Below are 20,078 nucleotides of genomic sequence, written 5' to 3' on the forward strand. Positions count from 1 at the left end.
TAGCCCAGAGTTTTGCAAAAGTAGCTGCTCAATACAAGTGAGTGGGTTTGAGTGAAGGTCCAGACTCCCAGAGCTGCTGGACATGTCAACTTTATCTAATACATTTTTCCTGCTGAAAAACCAAGTTTGTACTGCACCTGAGTCAGTGCTTTCTATAAATCAGAGACTCTTCTAAAATATCCTCAGGCCCTAGAATGTGTACTATCTCTCTAAGGTCATGCCCTCCCCCACTCACTTTCCCCACCCCTGCGATTTTTCTTTCTTTTACCACATTCCCCTCTCTACCCCTTCTCTCTAACCTCTTTTGATAATTCCATCCATCCCCTCTCTAGACCCCTGTGGTTGAGAATTTCTTCTTTGTATTGAATCTAAATTTCTTCTATTGTAATCCTGTGGATAAATGAAACCCACAGTTGGTGTAAAACCCCACTTGAGCTATTTATGCCAATTTCATTTCCCTGCCAAAGTATACAGGGAGTCATTAACAAGTAACAAAAGCAATCAAACACATTTCCTTTAAGAATTTACATGGGACAATGCCTGGCATTGTCAGGGATCTCAAGAAGTATCAACTGTGGCTCTTCTTGTCAGGGGCATAAGGATGTGGCTGCAGATGTGTATGGCAATCTAAGATAGTCTGTGAGGAGTGCAAATGAGAGGTGGGAAACAGTGAGTGGCCCAGCAGCTTGAGGGTGGGAGGTAGAAGGCTTTTGTTGAAGATGAGGCTTGGAGGGTAGATAGATGGCAAACAGTGCAGGCATTCTAGGCATACAAGCCAACCAAGGTAACCAAGTTGGGCTTTCCTTTTTCCCTGATCCAATCCTCTTCTGAGTTATTTGCTCTGGAAAACTCAGAATGCAAAAGAGGCAGAACACAGGGAAGGAAAGGAGTTCAGATATTTCATATACTGAATACCTGAGTACATTGAATACCCAGCTTTCTATCTTTAACAAGAAGGAAGAAAGGGGAGTATGTGCGTTTCCACTGCTGTAACAAAGGTTTTCCATCAATGTCATCTTTCCCTGATGATATGTATACTCTAAGTCTCAAAGTGGCTCATAGTTGTTACTGTAAATGGGCAGGGCCCTCTCTTGCAGCCATAGTCCCCTCAGAGCAGCTCTTGGTGGGTGTGTCCTTCTGTAAAGGAACACAGGGCAAACCCTGGCTTCTGTGGCTGGTTCATCCCAACAACTGCTCTCTGAGCTGAAGTGCACCTGGAATTTTAAAATGGATGGAATGTGTGCTCTCCACAGGTGAGAAGTGTTTTTTCCCCCGAAGGACAATCTGATAAATGTGAAAGGTAGAAAATAATGACCGAGAAACACGAAGGGTGCAGAAGCTAGGCTGATTATCCCCATGGAAGGAAGAGGCTGCCGAGGGAAGTGCATGGGCCTGGGCTCAGAAGACCTTGGCTTTGGTTTTTGCCTCTGCCAAAAATCAGCTCTGTGATCTAGGGTCAAATATTTTAATCTCAGTTTTCTCATCAGCACATGAAAGGAGTGGCCTAAACAATGGCTTTCACAGTGTTTTGACTGCTACTCAGAGTAAGAAACACATTTTTACATCACAACTCAGCATACACATACACACATGTGTGCACATGCACATGTGTGACACAAGTGATAGCTTTACAAAACAACACTGCATACAGTGCACGTGGGTATTTTCCAGTCTGCTCTATTTTATTTCATTGTTTTTGTTTGTTTTTTAATTATACTTTAAGTTCTGGGGTACATGTGCAGAACGTGCAGTTTTAAAATGCTAGTCTTGACCTGCTAAATGGATTTCACAATCCACTAATGGGTCATGCTCTTGCAGTTTGAAAAAAAAAAATACAGAAGTCCATAATTTCCGAAGTCCCTTCCAGCAGTAGAATCCAATGACTCTGCTAGATGCCTAAAGGAATTTTCTTAAAACAATAGCTGAGCTGTGACAGATGACTATGTGCTTACATTCTGGAGGAAGTGTCTGGTATAGAATATGGCAGCAGAATGACCTGAAGATAAACAAGTAAATTACAAAATGCTGCTAAGAAGAATGTCTAGGACTGCAACTCTGCCACTGGCTCAGAGAGTTAAGATCACTGAGTCATTTCACTAAATGCTGTCCATGTCAACAGATGGCAGAGACCTGGGGACATTGAACCTGTCAGAGAGGTCACAGGCTCCCCAGTTGTGGGCAGTCTTCTTTCCAGTTTCCAGAAATGAGACCCTCAAAGAGTGATCTTTAGTAGTCTCATCTTTGTTTATACTTCACTCAACAAGAAGACAGGCAAAATAAAGCAAAAAGAAACTTGGAGAGCTCCAGACTTTCCTCTTGTGAACTTGGACCCTAATCCTGGCCTCCCAATCTTCTTTTGTTTTCAGCCCAGGAAAGGGTACTAATCTTTATTAAGCAGTGACACATGCCAAGGACGTTGTTACTTAAATTGGAGCCTGAGCCACTGCATGAAGGCTCTGCGATTTCCCTTTCATAGAAGACTTGCTCTGGATCACATTGATGCTGTGATCCATCTTTCCATCCCAGAGCCCAGGCTCTTTTCACCATCCTATCCTGCCATAGCTCAACTACAGAGTCTGGGTGGATTTTGGTGACTGGCATCAAATGGAGGGCAGTACAGGACAGGCAGGACAGCACAGGACTCAGAGATCAAAAAGTTCAAACCCCTCCTTTGTAAAGATGGGGAACTTGAATCCAGGAAAGGTTCAATGACTTGTACAATGTCACATGGTGACAGAACTGCGACTAGAACCCAGGCTTCTACTGGTCTTTCCACAGGATGTTGGACATTAAAACAACAATGGTAACAGTAATAATTAAACAGTCTTCCTGGCATGAAGCATCATTTTGTTTTCGAAGCTAGGAAAACTATTTCTATGGGAAAAATTGTTCTAGTCCTTTTAGTGTACAAATAAACACACAGATATGTTATCCTGTAAGTGTTGGAATGTTTCAAGATGCTGGAATTTGTTAAGAGACCTAGATCTTTCTGATGCTGAGAGATGAACATTAGACATTTCATCCATAGTGGGGAACAAATCTGAATTATTATGGTTCTACAGAACAGGAAACCCAGCAAGGAAAGACTCTGGGAAACTGGCTCTGGCTTTGGGCTGCTCTGCAGGTGACAGGAGCCTTGGTGGTCCTTGCTCTCCTTGTAATTTACCCTGTTCCTTCCTCCAAACTGCCAAGCAGAGTGGGCAAGGGGATGGTTACCATGGGGTTCACTTGGTGAAATCCTCTTCCCATCCTCCCAATAGATCTGAGCACTCAGGCAGCAGCAACAGACACCTTAGGGAGATTTACCATTTTGCTTACCAAGCTGATGGCTCCTGAGGATTGGCTTCAGTGTAGCAGAGACCCGGAGAGCAAACTGGCTACATATCTGTGACACTGACAATTTCAGATGCTTATTAATTGATTAATGTGTCAACACACTCCTCCCTGTCATGGGGCATCAGAATGGATGGTTTGTAGAGGGATGTGTTCCTGCCCACAAAGCTGTGTGTTGGGGGTGGCTATGATGGTAGAAGGGCAGGAAAAAGATTAGCAAGGTGTGGGTGGGTAAATGTGTCTGCAGGCACTCTGAGAACATTTAAAAATTTTTCTTCCCTCCCTTGAAGGGGTACAAATTCCATTTCTGAGTCATTTTGTGCATTTTTTCTGAAAATTTCACCACATGTAGCAGTCAAACTTTGATCTCAGCTGTCACCTCTCCCTTCTTAAGGAAGAAGGAGTAGCAGGGGAGAAAGCCAGTGTGGGGTGGGGATGTGAGGTAAGGAGGCTTCCTAGGAAGGGAGGCCAAGAATAAGCATTTTGCACTGCTCCCAGAGGGCATAAAGCTGTAAGGCAGTGTGGGATGCTCACAAGGCTAGGAAAGAGAGGATTAAATGAGTAACACCCCTAGCAGGGCAGGGGAGATGGGGCTGGAGAGGCTGGGGCAAGACTAAGTTTGCCCCTGATTTTTACCCCTTCCCAGTAGTTCCTAAAACCAGGCTTCCTCCTGCTCTTAGAAATGGGCCTGGTCTTTCCAAAAGAGTGGCAGCCACTAGTTTTCCTTAATGTCTAAGTTAGCTCATTTCAGAGGACCCCAGTGACCATATCCATCCTTCCAATACATCACTATGAATCAAGATCTAGACAATTACATTATCTCCAGTGTTCGACAGGGGAATGAACTAAGATCAGTCTATAAAGACTTTTCACTGGCCTGTGGACATTTCCTGCGATGGCATTTTCTTTCAGCAGTTTGGTTTTGTGGTTATCTGTTTATGCTGTTGTCTTTCTGGTATAGTAGAACCCATCTTCCCAACCTCCTGCTAGGCACTTTCTGGAAGAGTCACTCAGTCCTTGGTTATACCTGATGCTATGAATGATAGAGATAGTAGCAGTTCTGAATCTTTTCTCTTTATTTTGAAAAGCACTAGATCCTTTTTATGTGGCAGACGACCCATTCCCCTTCCCCTACCCCATCACCCTTAGCTTAGGGAAACTTATTTCAATATTGGTTTGGGAAAAAGTGGCAGCTTAGAAGCCAAACAGAGATGGTTTCTGATCCCAGATCTTCTACTTACCAGGTGGATCACTTAGCAAATTTACTTACTCTGTCTGAGTTCCCATTTCCTTATCTATAAAATAGGGGCAATATTTTCCTCTTTGAGTTGTGTGAGGGTACCATGATATTATCAATATAATGCACCTGGCTTAGAACTTGGCATATGGTTGGAGCTTCCCACAAGAGCTTATAGTCTTAGATGAGGGAAATGATACATCCAAATAACCTTTTTCCTGCTGTGGAGGATAAAAATGACACATAGAGCCTTATTTCCTATTGTAACCCTTGTCATTATCTTCCCCTTTTTGGGGGAGCAGTAACAGAGGGGAGAAGTTGACAAGACAAAGCAAGTGACTGACTCTAGAGAAGTAGATAAAGTAGTGGGAATGTGCATTAGTGATATGGTTTGGCTGTGTCCCCACCCAAATCTCATCTTGAATTACAGCTCCCATAATTCCCAGTGTTATGGGAGAGACCTAGTGGGAGGTAATTGAATCATGGGGGCTGGTTTTTCCCATGTTGTTCTTGTGGTAGTGAATAAGTCTCATGAGATCTGATGGTTTTATAAAGGGGAGTTCCCCTGCACATGCTCTCTTTGCCTGCCACCATGTTAGACGTGACTTTGCTCGTCTTTTGCCTTCTGCCATGATTGTGAGGCCTCCCCAACCATGTGGAACTGTGAGCCCATTAAACCTCTTTCCTTTATAAATTACCCAGTCATGGGTATGTCTTTATTAGCAGCATGAGAATGGACAGACTAATACAATTAATTTTCTACTATTATTTCTATTATTGCATAGCAAATCATTGCAAACTTATCACCTTAACACAACACCCATTTATTATGTTTCAATATCCATGGGTCAGGAGTCTGGGTATGGGTTAACTGGGTCCTCTGCTCAGGGTTAACTGGGCTGAAATCAAGGTGTCAGCTGGGCTCATCTCATCTCATCTCATCTCATCTCATCTCATCTCATCTCATCTCAGGCCCAGAGTTCTCTTTCTTTTTTCTTTCTTTCTTTCTTTCTTTCTTTCTTTCTTTCTTTCTTTCTTTCTTTCTTTCTTTCTTTCTTTCTTTCTTTCTTTCTTTTCTTTCTTTCTCTCTCTCTCTCTCTCTCTCTTTCTTTCTTTCTTTCTTTTTTTTTTTTTTTTTTTTTTTGAGACTGAGTCTCACTCCGTCGCCCAGGCTGGAGTGCAGTGGCCAGATCTCAGCTCACTGCAAGCTCCGCCTCCCGGGTTTACGCCATTCTCCTACCTCAGCCTCCCAAGTAGCTGGGACTACAGGTGCCCACCACCATGCCCGGCTAATTTTTTTGTATCTTTTAGTAGAGACGGGGTTTCACCGTGTTAGCCAGGATGGTCTCGATCTCTTGACCTCATGATCCACCCGTCTCGTCCTCCCAAAGTGCTAGGATTACAGGCTTGAGCCACCGCCCCTGGCCTCAGAGTTCTCTTTCAAGTTCATTGGTTGTCGGCAGAATTCAGTTTCTTGAAGTTGTAGGAGTGATGCCCTCAGCTCCTAGAGGCCACCTGCCATTCCCTGCCACATGTCCCTGTCCACAACATGATAGTTTGCTTCTTCAAGGCCAACAGGAGAGCATCTCTGCTGCTTCTTGTCTCTTTTAAGTATTAACTCAGGATTATACTCTCTCTTTTGATTAACTCAAAGTCGATTGAGTACAGACCGTAAAACCCTTTTTGCCTTGTAATGTAACATAAGTCACAGGTTCTGCCTACATTCAAGGGAAGGGGATTATAGGGGATTATACAGGGTACATGCACAAGAAGGCAGGAATCTTGAGAACCATCCTAAAATTCTGCCTATCACACAGTGGCCCCTGGATGTATCCAAATAAACAGAGGAAAAACCTTCTTGTTTTGCTTTGTTCCATTTTTAGGAGAACAAACATTCCTAGGGCACTAAGCCTGCTATCTTGCATAACTCAGCCATGGTGAGATTGTTAAATAGGGAGGAAAAGGGAGCATGGTGAACCCAAAGATGCAGGGCAGCCTTACAATGGCAGTGGAGCAGCTCATGAATGAATGGATTGAACTGTGGTTGAACTGTTACTTAAGAAAAGGAATAGATTTTTTAAAGACGAAAAATGGGACAGTTTTCCCTGGAAGAGCTCCATTAGTGCCTGTCTGCCTGGCTCTAGTGGACACATAATACTAGTTAATGCTCTGTGACCAAATGACGTCACTGAGAGCAAAGGCATTAAAGAGTTTTCCTCTTTTCCCTGTCTAAGAGATAGACAGGATGGTGGCAACTGATGAGTGAAATGTTCACCTGCTAATATGTGGCAGAAATCTGATATAGCTTCTCAATGGAGAAAGAAAAAGATTTTGGAAAGGAAAAGGTGAGGATACCTGGCCCTGAAGGCTGTCATTGTGAGGGCTGGTTCTTCCCGGGAGCCATGACTAGGCTGCCCATGCTGGAACTCATGCATTACTCTTTGCATCTGTGAATTCACAGTCCCAAGCAGCAGGCAGAGTTTAGCAGCCCAGAAACTCAGCACTGGCTTGCCTAACAAGCACAGTAGAAATGTGTTTAGGGTATCAGCAAAGCATGGGCACCAAAAAATGCTTTTTTTCAAGTAACTTGATATTTAATATTTAATAATGAGGGAAGATAATTTGCTGAACATCTTTACACTAAAATTTTATGATATGCCAATTTATTCTGAAATTTGGGATCACCTACTGCAGAAAGGTGGAGGTGGAGGAGTGAGGACTATAACCTTTTTGGTGTTCAGGGCCTCTAGAGTCTTGATGCCTGAGACCATCCCTAGGGAACTGTATAAAACCAAAATAGGAAGAGTCTGCCAATGTCATTGCTCCCAAACTATTTTGTCCAGGCAGAATCACAGTTAAACCATTTTGCACAAAGCCAGAAAACAAATGCTTTATGAGGGCAGGGATTCCTGTGTGTTTTGTTCTGTGCTGTGTTCCAACACCTAGCACCATGCCTGAGACTAAGAGCTACTTGGGAATGTTCCATGGGTGGATGGATGTTTCCATTTTCATCAGTCTCTTCCCTTCCCTCATGTTGCCCAACTCCTTTCACTCCCACAAGATCCCAAGACATTATCAGAAGACATTTTGTGTTTCTCAAACCTGCCTGATGATAAAAATAACTTTTCATGTAATATAGATTGCCACACCTTTCTCTTGGAAATTCTGATTCAAAGTCTAGGTTGATGCCCAGGAATCTGTGTTTTTGCCATGCACTTCTGATGAGTCTTTTCTTCAGACCAACATTAAGATAAATAGGAGGGTGTCAGGTTTTCCCCACACAAGAATTGAAGAGCCATGGCCACTTGACCTGGTTTCTGAGGGGCTGTCAAAAGTTACCACCCTAAGCCTCTGGGCAGCTGTGCTGAGGGAATGAGGGACTAGGAAAGAGTCTTTTGGTCTACCTCTTAGTCACCTTGGCCCAGCCCTCTATCCTGGTTCCCACCTTCCTGAAAAGACAAGCCTAAGGGAAGGGGTGCTCAGAAGCTCCTCCACTTCTAGGACTGCCCACTTGGCTTCCTGCCCATTCTTTCCACTGCCAGGCTTTATGTTCTGTCCCTTCTCCCAGCTGTCATGAGCACATGAATTCATGGTCCTCTCTGTTGGGTTTGGTAATGACCTCTGCCCCATTGGGTAGGAGTTGACTTCTTTATGCAGACAGAGCCTGATTTTTCAGTCAATCCCCCATTACTGAACCAGAGTGGAAAGAGATGAGACTGGGAGGTGGGAGGAGTGGGGTGGGGCCAGGACAGGAGTCTGGATCTGGATAGTGTGTCTGGAGGGTAAAGCAGACTGGGTCAGTTCTTGCCATTCCCGAGGCTGACAGGCTACCCAGGTGCTTGTGAGGTCCTCTTTGCATCCATTTCTTAGTAAAAATCCTCCTCGTTCCTAACATCTGCTTCAAGCAGAATTTCTGTTTAACTCATGGAGCGTTCCATCCTAGGATCCATGTGTACATGAAGAAGATGAGAGTGGGTTAAATGCTGTGTTTGGGGGAAGGAAGCCTTCCTTCCTTGATCTCTTGGATGAGTTGCAAAAACTCATCTTGCATCTGCAGTTTCCCTCCCTTAATACTCATTACCCCTGTGATGGTTTCTTTAATGTGTATGCTCACCCCTAGGTGAAACCAAGGAAACTGAGCGATGCTTGAAAGATGACAGGCAATGGAGCCGGTAGGTGGAGGGCATGATAAGGATACCTTGGGGACGGGACCACAAGGGACAGAGGCAGGGCAAGGTATGGGCCAAAGTTCAGGTGGACAGCAGGGGCAGCGTGCAGAACTACAGCTCTGAGGCCTTGCAGCCAGAAGGCTGGAGGTGAGGCAGCCTTTCCATTCATCTCCGAGGCTTTCCTCCACATTTTTCAGAAACAGGACCCCCATCTACACCCCCAAGCAGGCTAGCCAGGGGCTTGTCAGTGTTGATGAGCGACTGTGCCAAGGGTGAGGAATGAAGGTACGGAGAGGAAATTAGCTAGTCATAGGTAGATTGTTGGTGTCTTGGAGCCTTCTGTGCCTCGGCTCAGGGGCAAAGGTTGTTCCTATCAGTATCGTAAATGCCAAACCTTTCTCCGGCCTTGAGTTAGTTCTTAATGTGAATGCAGTAGTCTGGACTTCCACTCCACCCAGACTTTACTCCTGTCCTCTTCCCCACCCCAGGGTTGGCCAAAAGCACAACTTAAAACCACTGATGGACAATGCTCTGTTTCTTTGTCTTGCAGCCGTCTCCAACCTGGACATCGAGAGTAAGCTGAGTGTGTACTACCGCGCCCCGTGGCACCAGCAGCGCAACATCTTCCTCCCGGCCACAAGGCCACCCTGCGTGGAGGAGCTGCACCGCCATGCCCGGCAGAGCCTGCAAGCCCTGCGCAGAGGTGACAGATCCTGGGCTCGGGGGCTTTTGCAGGAGACAACTCAGAGGTTGTCCCATCCAGGTGTCCTCTGTCCCATCAGCCCCAACACACCCCCTCGTTGTAGCAAGTACTTTGAAATGCTTCCGTTTCTACCCTGAAATGAAATCCATGGGTAATATGCCCTACCCATACATGTAAGAAAAAATAGCATTATGGTCTAAATATGATAATAAAGAGAAATTGAAAGGAAATTATTTATAATAATATCTATTTCAATATGCAAATGCTCAGGCGTGACCTCACTAGAAGACATCATGAAGCAGTCAGATGTTTGCACTTGTCAAAAGTAAGTCTGGATTAAGTACAGACCTTCAGAAACTATTCCAAGGGGCAGGATGGCATGGCCATTAAAACTGGTACATTCAGTATATTTTAGATATGGGCAAAAAAATAAATACTTTGGATTATAATGGATTATATGAGTTTGACTCATAAATAGGCACTAGGCTTTTCCCCTATAAGAGATTCTGATGGAACATTTAAAATTGTGTGAGACCTGGGACACCTTTTCATTGACCATCCTTTGCATTATGGGATGGCTGTCATCTTTGGCTCCCACCCAATCATTCTAACAATTAGAATGATCCCCTAGAGGGCTCTTCTGCTTCTCTTGAGAACCAGTGATCAGTCTAATGCCCCCATTCTTTAGTGGGTCACATGGAGGCCTAGAAAGGTGAGGAAACTTGTTCAGGGTCACACATAGCAGATCAGGTGTGGTACCAGGACCCAACCTAAGCATCTGAAATGCCTGCCAGAGCTCTTTTCCTCCTTGTCATACACTGTGTCTCATGGAAATAGATACTGATATTTACATGTCTCTCACAGTCCTGAGAAATCTAGAGATAGGCTCATAGCAGTCAAAATAGGAATACAGCTCTTTCTTACACTGGTTGCTTTTCAGTGCCTTAAAACCATTCTAATTAGGACAAGGGGAATAAAAAGTAGCATCATTGTTTTAGAGTCCCCTAAAGTGGGTATCAGTAGGGGACATGTCAGCTTTTTCTGGCCTTTAGATTCTTGCTATGGAGATAGATGGTGTCTACACATTCAACGTCTTTCTTCCAAATTCCCTGCACTCTTTTAAGAAACGGCATTTTGCAAAAGTATTAAAATGCAAGTAAAATATTTTAATGTCATTATCAAAGTGGAGAAACAAAATGGTGATAAATATTGTTTTCATCTTATTTATTCCACATTTGTATAACTCCTGCCTTTTCCCCTATCCTCATCTTTAATAGTTTGTTGCCTTCAATTACCATCTTTTTCTCCCTCCTCTTCTTTTTTCCCTTCCTCATCTTTTTTTTTTCATTTTAATGAAAGAGCTAACCTCCTAATATCCCTAAAGCAATTGTTTCTAAAAATTTTCCTTGGTTATTAGGGGAAGACAATGTGACACTTAAAATGAAGAGTGATGATCAGTATCCTCTAGAAGCATCTTTGGCATACTTACCATTCACTTCAATTTTATAGTTGGCTAAAAAGTTCTTTTTTAACTTAAGCCACCTTCTGAAAATCTTTCTTTCCACACTTGCCATTCCTTTGCAGCCTGGATTAGGCACCCTTCCCATAATATTCTGTACATCCTCCCATCCTGCCACTTATAATCCTATAAGCAACCACTATGGGCCTGTTTTGCCAACCAACCACTAATAAGCCATTAATCTATGAGCAACTCAAGGGCAAGGATGATATCTTATTAATTTATTTTGTTCAAAGCACTTAGTATGAAGCTGACATATAGTAGGTCCTCAATGAACATTTGTGGAACTGAATCAAGTTTTGCAGAAAACTGGTTGAACACTGAGGGCACAGGATGACTATAAAGGAATCTGATTGTTCTCACAGAATCCTTTTTCAGGTCTCATCATTAGAAAGCTTGGGTAACATTAGCCCTTTAGGTGTAATTATTTTTATCCCTTTATTTTATTAATAAGTCATCCCTGATTAGGATTTTATGGATTCCACCAGATAACACCAAGCTGCTTGTAAACTATCACATTTCACTGCTTTGTCATGTTTAGACTTAAAGCAGAACAGAAGAACAGCAAGTGCCAATATCAGTTTTCTCTGAACCTCCTCCTGGGGGTGGTGAGACAGGGATGTAGGGCCTCCTGGGGTTTGGAAGGAAGACTGTGGAGATGCGTTTTACCCTCCACAGACTGGCTTGTTTTGCGGTTGGCTCGATAGCATATCTTGGGTGTAGTAGTTTTAATAGCACTGCAGAGAGCCATAAACAAGAATTATAGCCATCATGGAATTAAAAACATGCAGTGTAGAATTAAAATTAGAAAGTGACTTTTTTTTTTTTTAACCTTGTCCAAGAAACACAATAGCATACTGCTGTATTCATCAGCATAATCTGCTTCTGCCATCTGGTGGCCATGAATAATACTGACCTATCAGACAACTGCCATGCTCAGCAAATGCCGCAGTGAGCATCCCTGTAGGTTCTCTATTTGGACAGCTGGAATAGCCTGACTTCCACCATGACGGAGTGGATAATGAAGCACAGACAAATGAGGCTGTGGTGGCAGCAGCTCTGTGCTTCTTTTGGAGGTGAGACTGTAAGGAGACAGCTGGGGGACCAAGATTAAAACCTAGAAATTGGCTGCCTTCAAGATCTGCTTAATAGCAAACCCCTCAACAAATTTTATTGAAGGCAAGGGAGTGTTCTAGAACCTAGGAGTCAAAAAGCAATAACATATGCTGCCCACAAGGAATCCCTGGTCTAGTGGAGAGACAGACAAGTAACCAGGTCATTTCAATACAGTGATAGGGAGGCTAAGAAGAAATGTACCAAGTCATTCCATAGAGCTTCAGGGAGGGCTTCATGGAGGAAGTAGCATCTAAATGTATTTCAAGTTATTTAGGCTCTGATTACTTTTTTCGTTTTCTTAGTAATTCTTTAATGCTCAGAGCCAGTAATGGCCTTATGTGATGCTATTGTTTATGTTCATAAATCATGGAGAGAGAGATTCATAAGCAACTATAAATAGATAATTATATTTTATATTTCCTTTCCTTTCAAGTTTCGGGCTGCAGCATAAGTTTCATTGGTCTGAGGGAATAAGGAGCAGGATTCCACTGCAGTTTCAGGCTCTAGTGAACTAATGTTCTCCCTACCTCAGCACCAGAAAAAAGGTATTATTAGGGAGCCATTAATCTAGCCTGCCTACTCCCAGCCTAGGGCAAAGAAAGATATATATTTAAGATTGTGTAGGAGGGGAGCAATTGAATGGAAAATTGAGTTGATGTTTCCCTTCCAACTACTCCCCTCCTTTCACTTCTTCCTAACCAGGAACACCTGTAAGTGGCTCTTCTGTATGGATTTAACAATGTAAACACTTTTCATTGTGTTACCCATTTAGAAAAGCCCACTGTTTGCTTGCATAATGATGGTGGCATTGGAGGTGGGCACTTTAACAAGGAAGACATTTATCTTAAACAGCCTTCTGATAAACATTGACTTTGGAGGCAGTTTAGCAAAGACTACCTACATGGTTTTGAAGACTTTGCTCTAATTGCTTATGGGAGCCAACATTTGTCAGAAGAATCCCAAGCAAAGGGAGATGGGGAATACTATCACACCTTCTCGACACAGACACTATGTTCAGGCGGCGAGGCACACGGACAGCCAAGTCAGACATGGATAGAAATCAAAAAGTTCAAGAGTGCTCAGTTCCTAGTTTAGGAGGCAGCACATTGAATGGGGCAAAGAAAATGGAGCCAGCATTGGGGAGGCCTGTCAGAAACAAGTAACAGGACCTAGAAAAGCCTATGGCAGTGAAGGCACCTGCCACAGCCCATTCAAAATACAGAGAAATTGAACACATTCTAATTTTTAAAACTAGACTCTAATGAAAGCATAAATTCACTTTCAGTCACTCAACAAACATGTGATGCAAATACTCCCAACATGAGTTATTTCCAGGTACCAACGGTTGAAAAATTGACTCACACAAATTCCTGAATATGTAGCAATCAGCTCCCCTGAGCCAGTGACAGCCAGCTCCCGTACCCAGTGAGTGGGCCAGGCAGCTCTGGTGTGTCTGTGCCTACTTTCCACTCCAGTACTGATGGCAGCAAATCTTCCACTATGTTCTCAACTTTTGTTGTTGTTGTTGTTGCTTGTGTTATTTTGAAATAAGTCACACTGAACTCAGAAGTGAACCCTCTTGTACAGATTATGAGATGGACCCACTGAAATGTATGCATCCAATTTCATATTAATAGTAAGTGAAAGTTCAATTAAAAACCATTCTGAAAATCTTATTTGGTATACAAATTAGCTAACGTAATGAAAACTCACTTTTTTTTTTTTTTTTTTTTTTTACAGCCTTTTGCTAACACTCCCAAGGGGAAAAGATAAATGGAAAATGCCAAGTGTATTTCAGTATTACTGCTTTTTCTCCTTCTCAGAACACCGGAGCCGGAGCGATCGCCGAGAGCAAAGAGCAGCTGCCCCCCTTTCCATTGCAGCTCCTCCACTGCCAGCCTACCCTCCAGCTCACAGCCAGAGGAGGCGTGAGGTTAAGGACCGTCACTTTTTAACGGTAAGCTTGGTGGCCACCTGTAGCCCTATGCTTGCTCCTGAGGAAACATCAGTTTGTCTGGGAGTCAGTTTCCTGCCTCCCAGTGAAAGAGGCTGGGCTGGCTAAGAGCTCAAATCACGGGCATTTGGGAACAAATTAATTTCGCCTGCTTTCATTCCTGAAAGAAATGCCTCTTTTTTGGAATACAGACATATTTTTTAGTTAACTGGTTGCACAATGCAGTAAAGCAAGAATAGTTACGGACTAAAATCAGGAAAAAAAAAATATGTATTTCAAACCTCAGTTCTTCTGCTTGCAAGCTGAAGGATTCAGGATGTTACTTATGTTCTTTGCCCTCAGTTCCCTCATCTGTAATACAGGGATATTAATAGTACCTGGTTTATAGGGCTAGAGGATTAAATGAGATAAGGCATGTAAAGTGCTTAGCCCAATGACTGACTGATACAGAGTAAGACCTCAAGAAATGTTAACCACAACTGCTACTACTGTTATTACTAGTAAAGTAACAGCATGGCTGACTTGGTGGGGTGATCTGGTAAAGAACTTTAGTGTTGTGAAAAATTACCATTTGAAGAGTAATCATGTCATTATTTCATGCTTTCCCATTCTCCAAAGGAGGCTAATTCTCCAGGGTAACTTAATACCATGGTGATGTCATCGCCTCTGCGGCTTTCAGCCCTGACCAGATGGATGTGGCTGTAACTCAGCCCAAGCCCTTAAGCATGGGTCACAGATGATGAAGCTGAGCCCAGCTCAGAACACCCGCAAGCACTATCAGCAGCCACTACAAACACATCACTGCAGATGTGCCTTCTAGGGCCTCAGTGGGGACAACTGAGCACTTTGTGCCTCTAAGCAGGCAACACTGAAGTGAGGGACTATGGCTTTTGGGACCAAATCAGCCCACACTGCCTTTCTGAATGTCTGCATTCCTGCTGTCTTGTCATTCTGGTTCAAGATCCAAAGTCTAAAGAAGTTACAACAGTGTGGGTATGAGTTAAGGTTTTTATTAGAAATTAAATTTGCATGTATGACTCTAAATTGTGCACTCTTATGGCTTTTACAATATGCAAGAGAGATGCAAAATATTTGGGTCACATGGTGCCAAATATCCAGCCAAAAACAGACTTCATCTAAATGAATCCACATGATATAACATATCCAGATAAGACCTTGAATGATATTGGACAAAATATAAAAACATTTTTCCTATTTGTAGCTGGATTGCAGGCAGGTCCTTCAGTGCTCATCAAGTGCACACTGAGTGCCATGTCGCACTCACTACATTGTTGCACTGCAGCCCAAGGATAAGAAAAGGAGATAAGGGCCTCTTAGGGCTTTCTAGTTCTTCAGATAGAGCAGTTTCACATGCTAGTGATTTGTCATAAAGAAGTTCTTAAGCAGCTCAAATCTGCTTGCTGAGGCATTTGCTTTTAATGAGGCATTTTCTGCATTAAAATGTTAAAAATATTTTCCCATTCATTATAACATGTTTTATGGCTAATTAAGTTGGTTTTCTTGGAAGGGGTAGGTGAAAGAGAAGAATTTTGAGCATTTACAGAAATTACATAAAAATATAACCCTTTTCATGATCTGCATAATTTTTAATAATGTCTAAATACTAAAGTAAGACTATAGGAAAAGCTTAAAATGATGAATAGCAATGAGAGTACTTCATTTACTTACCTAAAAAATATCAATAAAAGAGGACTATGGATTACACTTAGGTAAACTTCAGTAAGTTTGTCCATCCCAAATGATAATACTTAGTATTTCTAAGTAATTTTAACTGTTTATTTGTTCAAGAGTTTGGGTCACTACAATGATTAGAAGATTTTCATTTGAGTTATATCCCTTAGGCCTGGATAGAACATAGTTCAAGCTTACAAGACTGTATATTGCTGAAAGACAAATGGCTGCAGGTAAAGGGACAGGAAATTTGTAGTTAAATTGCTAGATAGACATTTTCTTAGACAACTCTCCTTTCATGTATGAGATTTGGTGAAGCCATGCTTTTCTTCCTTTAAGAAAGTATTCATAATGAGATTGATATACAGTCTTCTGCAACTCTGCAGGCTATTGTACTGTACCTTGATCATTAATGGCATGGACCATGAAGTTAAACTGCCTGACTTTGAATACCAGCTCTAACACTTGCAAGCTGTATGACCCTGGCAAGTTAGTCATTTCAGTGTCTTGGGAATGGGAGTAGATGGTACCTCATAGCCTTGGGATGATAATTGAACGTGATAATACATGTAAACAGTACCTCATACATAAGTACTATATAAGCATCAGACGTTATTATTAGCCAATCAATTCCCTGAAGTATCTATTATATGGTGATAAGATCATAGGTCTAACTGTGTTTAAATCCCAGCACTACAACTTTCTGGATGTGTAACTTGGAAAAAGCTATTGTATCTTTCTGACTCCCAGTCTCTTTATCTGTAAAATGGGGATAATATCAACTTTTCAAGGTTGTTAAGGAGGCTAAATATGACATTTTATAAATAAGATTAAACTATGCATGTGTATTTGTGCAAGTGCCCAGCACAATGCCTAAAATACCTGAATGTCAGTCTATATTGAAATCATTTATAATAAAATTCTTACCATCAAATGAAAAACCTTAACATATACTCACATATACTAGAGGAAGTATAAACTGTTACACTCTTTCTAGAGGGCAAAACTCTAAATATTCATAACCTTTGATCCAGCAATTTTACATCTAGGAATTTATCCCAAGGCAATAATCAGTGTATGCAAAGATTTATTCACTAGGGTGTTCATCAAAGCACTGTTTACAATGGGAAAATTAATCACAAATATCTCAAATGTCCAACAATAGGGACTTAGTTTAATGAATACTGATATAACTATAGGATAGAATACAATATCAAAAATAGTGTTAGAGAAGAATATTTAATGACATGGGAAAATGTATGTTTTATTATCAGGGATTTTTACATAGTTTATAAATTTGTGTATAGTATAATCTCAAAAAATGTCAATGACTGTATATGTATGTGTACATATACATATGCATAGGGGGAAAAGGCTGGAAGGTTGTATATCTGTGATTCCCAAACTGTGTGCTTAGGTGCCTTAGGGCACTGCAGTGAACTCCTAAGGGTGCCATGGGATATTTTAAAATTTCAAGGGACAAAGTGTCATCTGTCTGGTGGCATCTGGTGATGGCTCCAAAGTAACCTCATAACTCCTACAAATGAGAAGAGAGGACGCTTGGTTTCTTGACATTTAATTTGTACCAAAAGTTCTCTAGGGGGAACTCACAGGAAACAGGACAAGCCAATTTAGCATAAAACCCTAAACGCTTTGTTAGCTGAAAATTCAAGGAGTATCTCTAATTAAAGCCCTTCTAGGAGTCCTTACTCATTAAGGGTGGCAAAGGAGGTCATTTCAGGGAAAGGCTTCCTAAAAAAAGGGTATCTATTCCATCCTGCTGGATTCTGAAATTCTATAGCCAGAGATTAGTTTAAGATCATTTATTTGGGACATGAAGTTACTGTCGACCTGAGCTACAGGGAAGAGATCGAAACAAACTTCACGAAATCAACACTAGCACATAGCATCCCAACCTTTTCTTTAATGCACCACAGAAACTACAGCTTTAGGCTGGTAAAGGATCTGAAGAGTTATCTGGGCCTAGCTAGGAACCAAATGTAAAAAGTTTGTAGTAAAAATGTTCCCAAGGGCAATATGAAAGAGAAATTGCCTGGGATCGACTTCTGTCCACATGAACTCTTGGTTGCAGACTGACTTGTTAAGCATCAGAATACTGATTATTTAGGGAAAGGTAGGGAGAGGAAAGGGTCCCCAGTGAGGTATGTTTGTGTACTTTAGTACTTTTGTTTACAAAAACCCAGTTACTGAAAGCCATTTGCCTCCAGGCAGAATTTCTGGGGAATTTTTCTTCCTTCTCTAGGCTGTGGTCAAATTGAGAATGGCAAATGGGTATCAAAACAGGAGCGTTTGCCAGAGCTGTAACAGGTATCCTGTTCCCTGCAAATCCAACCATGTGTTTTCACTCTTGGTACTAACCATTAGAAGTAGTCCACACAGCTTTTTTTTTTTGTAAGAAACAATACTTTTATATGCTCAAAAACTATTAGACTTACAGTGCTGATGGCTGGAAAGTAGCCTGTTTGAGGCAGTTGAATACATAGGTTTTTTGGTGGATCAAAATATACACTGAGACTCCCAGGTAACTGATGATAATGGTGATACCCTAGGTCCCCATCTCCTATTATTTCCTCCAAAAATGATATCGAACAAGAAGGTAAAAATAAAACTACACAGAAAAACACACCATCAGCATAACTTGAGGACAGAGAATTCCCAAACATCACATTGACTGTTAAGTAAAAAGAGAGAAAACATCAAGTCTCAGCATATTTCCTCCTGTTACAAGGTGAGGGAGGGCAGATTCAGAAAGCTACATGGAAGAGACGAACTAGCAGTGGATCTTAAGATTGATATAAAACCACCACCAGAAAAATTGTCTGCCCTAAGTCTGAAAAATAGTACAAATTTTTTCAGATAGACACAAACTACAAAAAAGGACCTAAAAGTATGTATATTTTACAGGAGCAGTTTTCTCTATATAAAGCTTCTGGGGGAGACAAAGACAAACAGGAAGGGAAATCTGCCCTTCAGCAATTGGGAGTGAAGAAAAAAAGAGGCAAAAAGGAAATTTCTAGGACCCTGCAAGACAAAATAAAACCAAAACATTCAAGGACACGCAGGAGTTGTGTGTGTCCTTCAACTCCTGCATCACCACCAAAACAAACAAATACACTAAAATATTCGACTTCGACGAACTGACAGAAGATGGTGCCATTAAACCAGGGATCTTGTGAAACACACCAAAGCCACACAAATGGAGTAAGAGATAGATTAGCAGATCTACATAGAGTGATTGCAAAAGATCAATTAAAGAATATATGAAGCAAGGGTTTTATGTCCAACCATGCTGTACTTCAAGTATAGAAAAGCAATTTTCAACATACAGGAACTTAGAGAATTTTACACCCATGAGTCCTTTATGAGGAATCTACCAGAGGACAAGCTTCATCCAACCAAGGAATAATTGGGGAAATGTCAGCAAAAGGATGGGTAGCATACATTTTAATACAAGTAAATGTAGATCTAAAACTAAAACTAAAGTGGACATGAAGATAGAAAACTAACGTGCAATTTTAAATGTTGTGACAACAGAGAATGATACAACTAAAAATGAGAGAAGGGAGAGGTAAAGAAGAAAGTAGAATAAGCTAATTGATTATTGTCTAGGCAATAAGTGACTGTTAAAGGATACCAGTAAGAACTAGTCAACCGGATAGTAAAGGCTTGAAAAATAAAACAGGGGACTAAGGACATTAAAATGGTATAAGAGGCCGGGCACGGTGGCTCACGCCTGTAATCCCAGCACTTTGGGAGGCTGAGACGGGCAGATCAGGATCACGAGGTCAGGAGATAGAGACCATCCTGGCTAACACGGTGAAACCTCGTCTCTACTAAAAAAAAAAAAAAAAAAAAAAAAAAAAAAATAGCCTGTAGTCCGAGCTGAGCTACTCGGGAGGCTGAGGCAGGAGAATGGCGGGAACCCGGGGGATGGAGCTTGCACTCCAGCCTGGGCGACTGAGCAAGACTCCATCTCAAATAAATAAATAAATAAATAAATAAATAAATAAAATAAAAATAAATAAAATGGTATAAGAACAAAGAAGACTACTAGCAAAAAACAAAACAAAACAAAACAAAAACAAAAACAAAAAAAACTTCCTAAATACCAAAAAATTGTTTTATATAAAGAGAGAAGACAACACATCTTATGGAGGAAGAAACATAACGAATATAACAAAATACACATAATTATAATATTTATCAGAGTTTAGTCATATCAATGAATATGAGTGAGCTTAATTTGCCTATTTTAAAACTTTTCAATTTGGCTCACAAAGCAAACCCAACTATATGCTGCATACATTAAACACACACAAGATTTTTATTTATTA

The 20,078-nt window shown here is 41.5% G+C and overlaps 1 protein-coding gene across 3 annotated transcripts in view; it reads left to right on the forward strand.

Moving 5' to 3' along the window:
• NHS (NHS actin remodeling regulator) overlaps positions 1–20,078 on the forward strand; it is a 367,162-nt gene that overhangs the window by 308,980 nt on the left and 38,104 nt on the right. For all 3 annotated transcript variants that reach the window (XR_007722737.1, XM_050777314.1, XM_050777315.1), the window contains exons 2-3: positions 9,290–9,442; positions 13,901–14,034. Coding sequence is in view for 2 of the 3 variants with exons in the window: in XM_050777314.1 (XP_050633271.1) it covers positions 9,290–9,442; positions 13,901–14,034 (287 nt within the window). In the remaining variant the exon portion in view is untranslated. The remainder of the gene's footprint in view (positions 1–9,289; positions 9,443–13,900; positions 14,035–20,078) is intronic.

Source organism: Macaca thibetana, chromosome X, assembly GCF_024542745.1.
Source record: "Macaca thibetana thibetana isolate TM-01 chromosome X, ASM2454274v1, whole genome shotgun sequence".
NCBI classification, from domain to species: Eukaryota; Metazoa; Chordata; class Mammalia; order Primates; family Cercopithecidae; genus Macaca; species Macaca thibetana.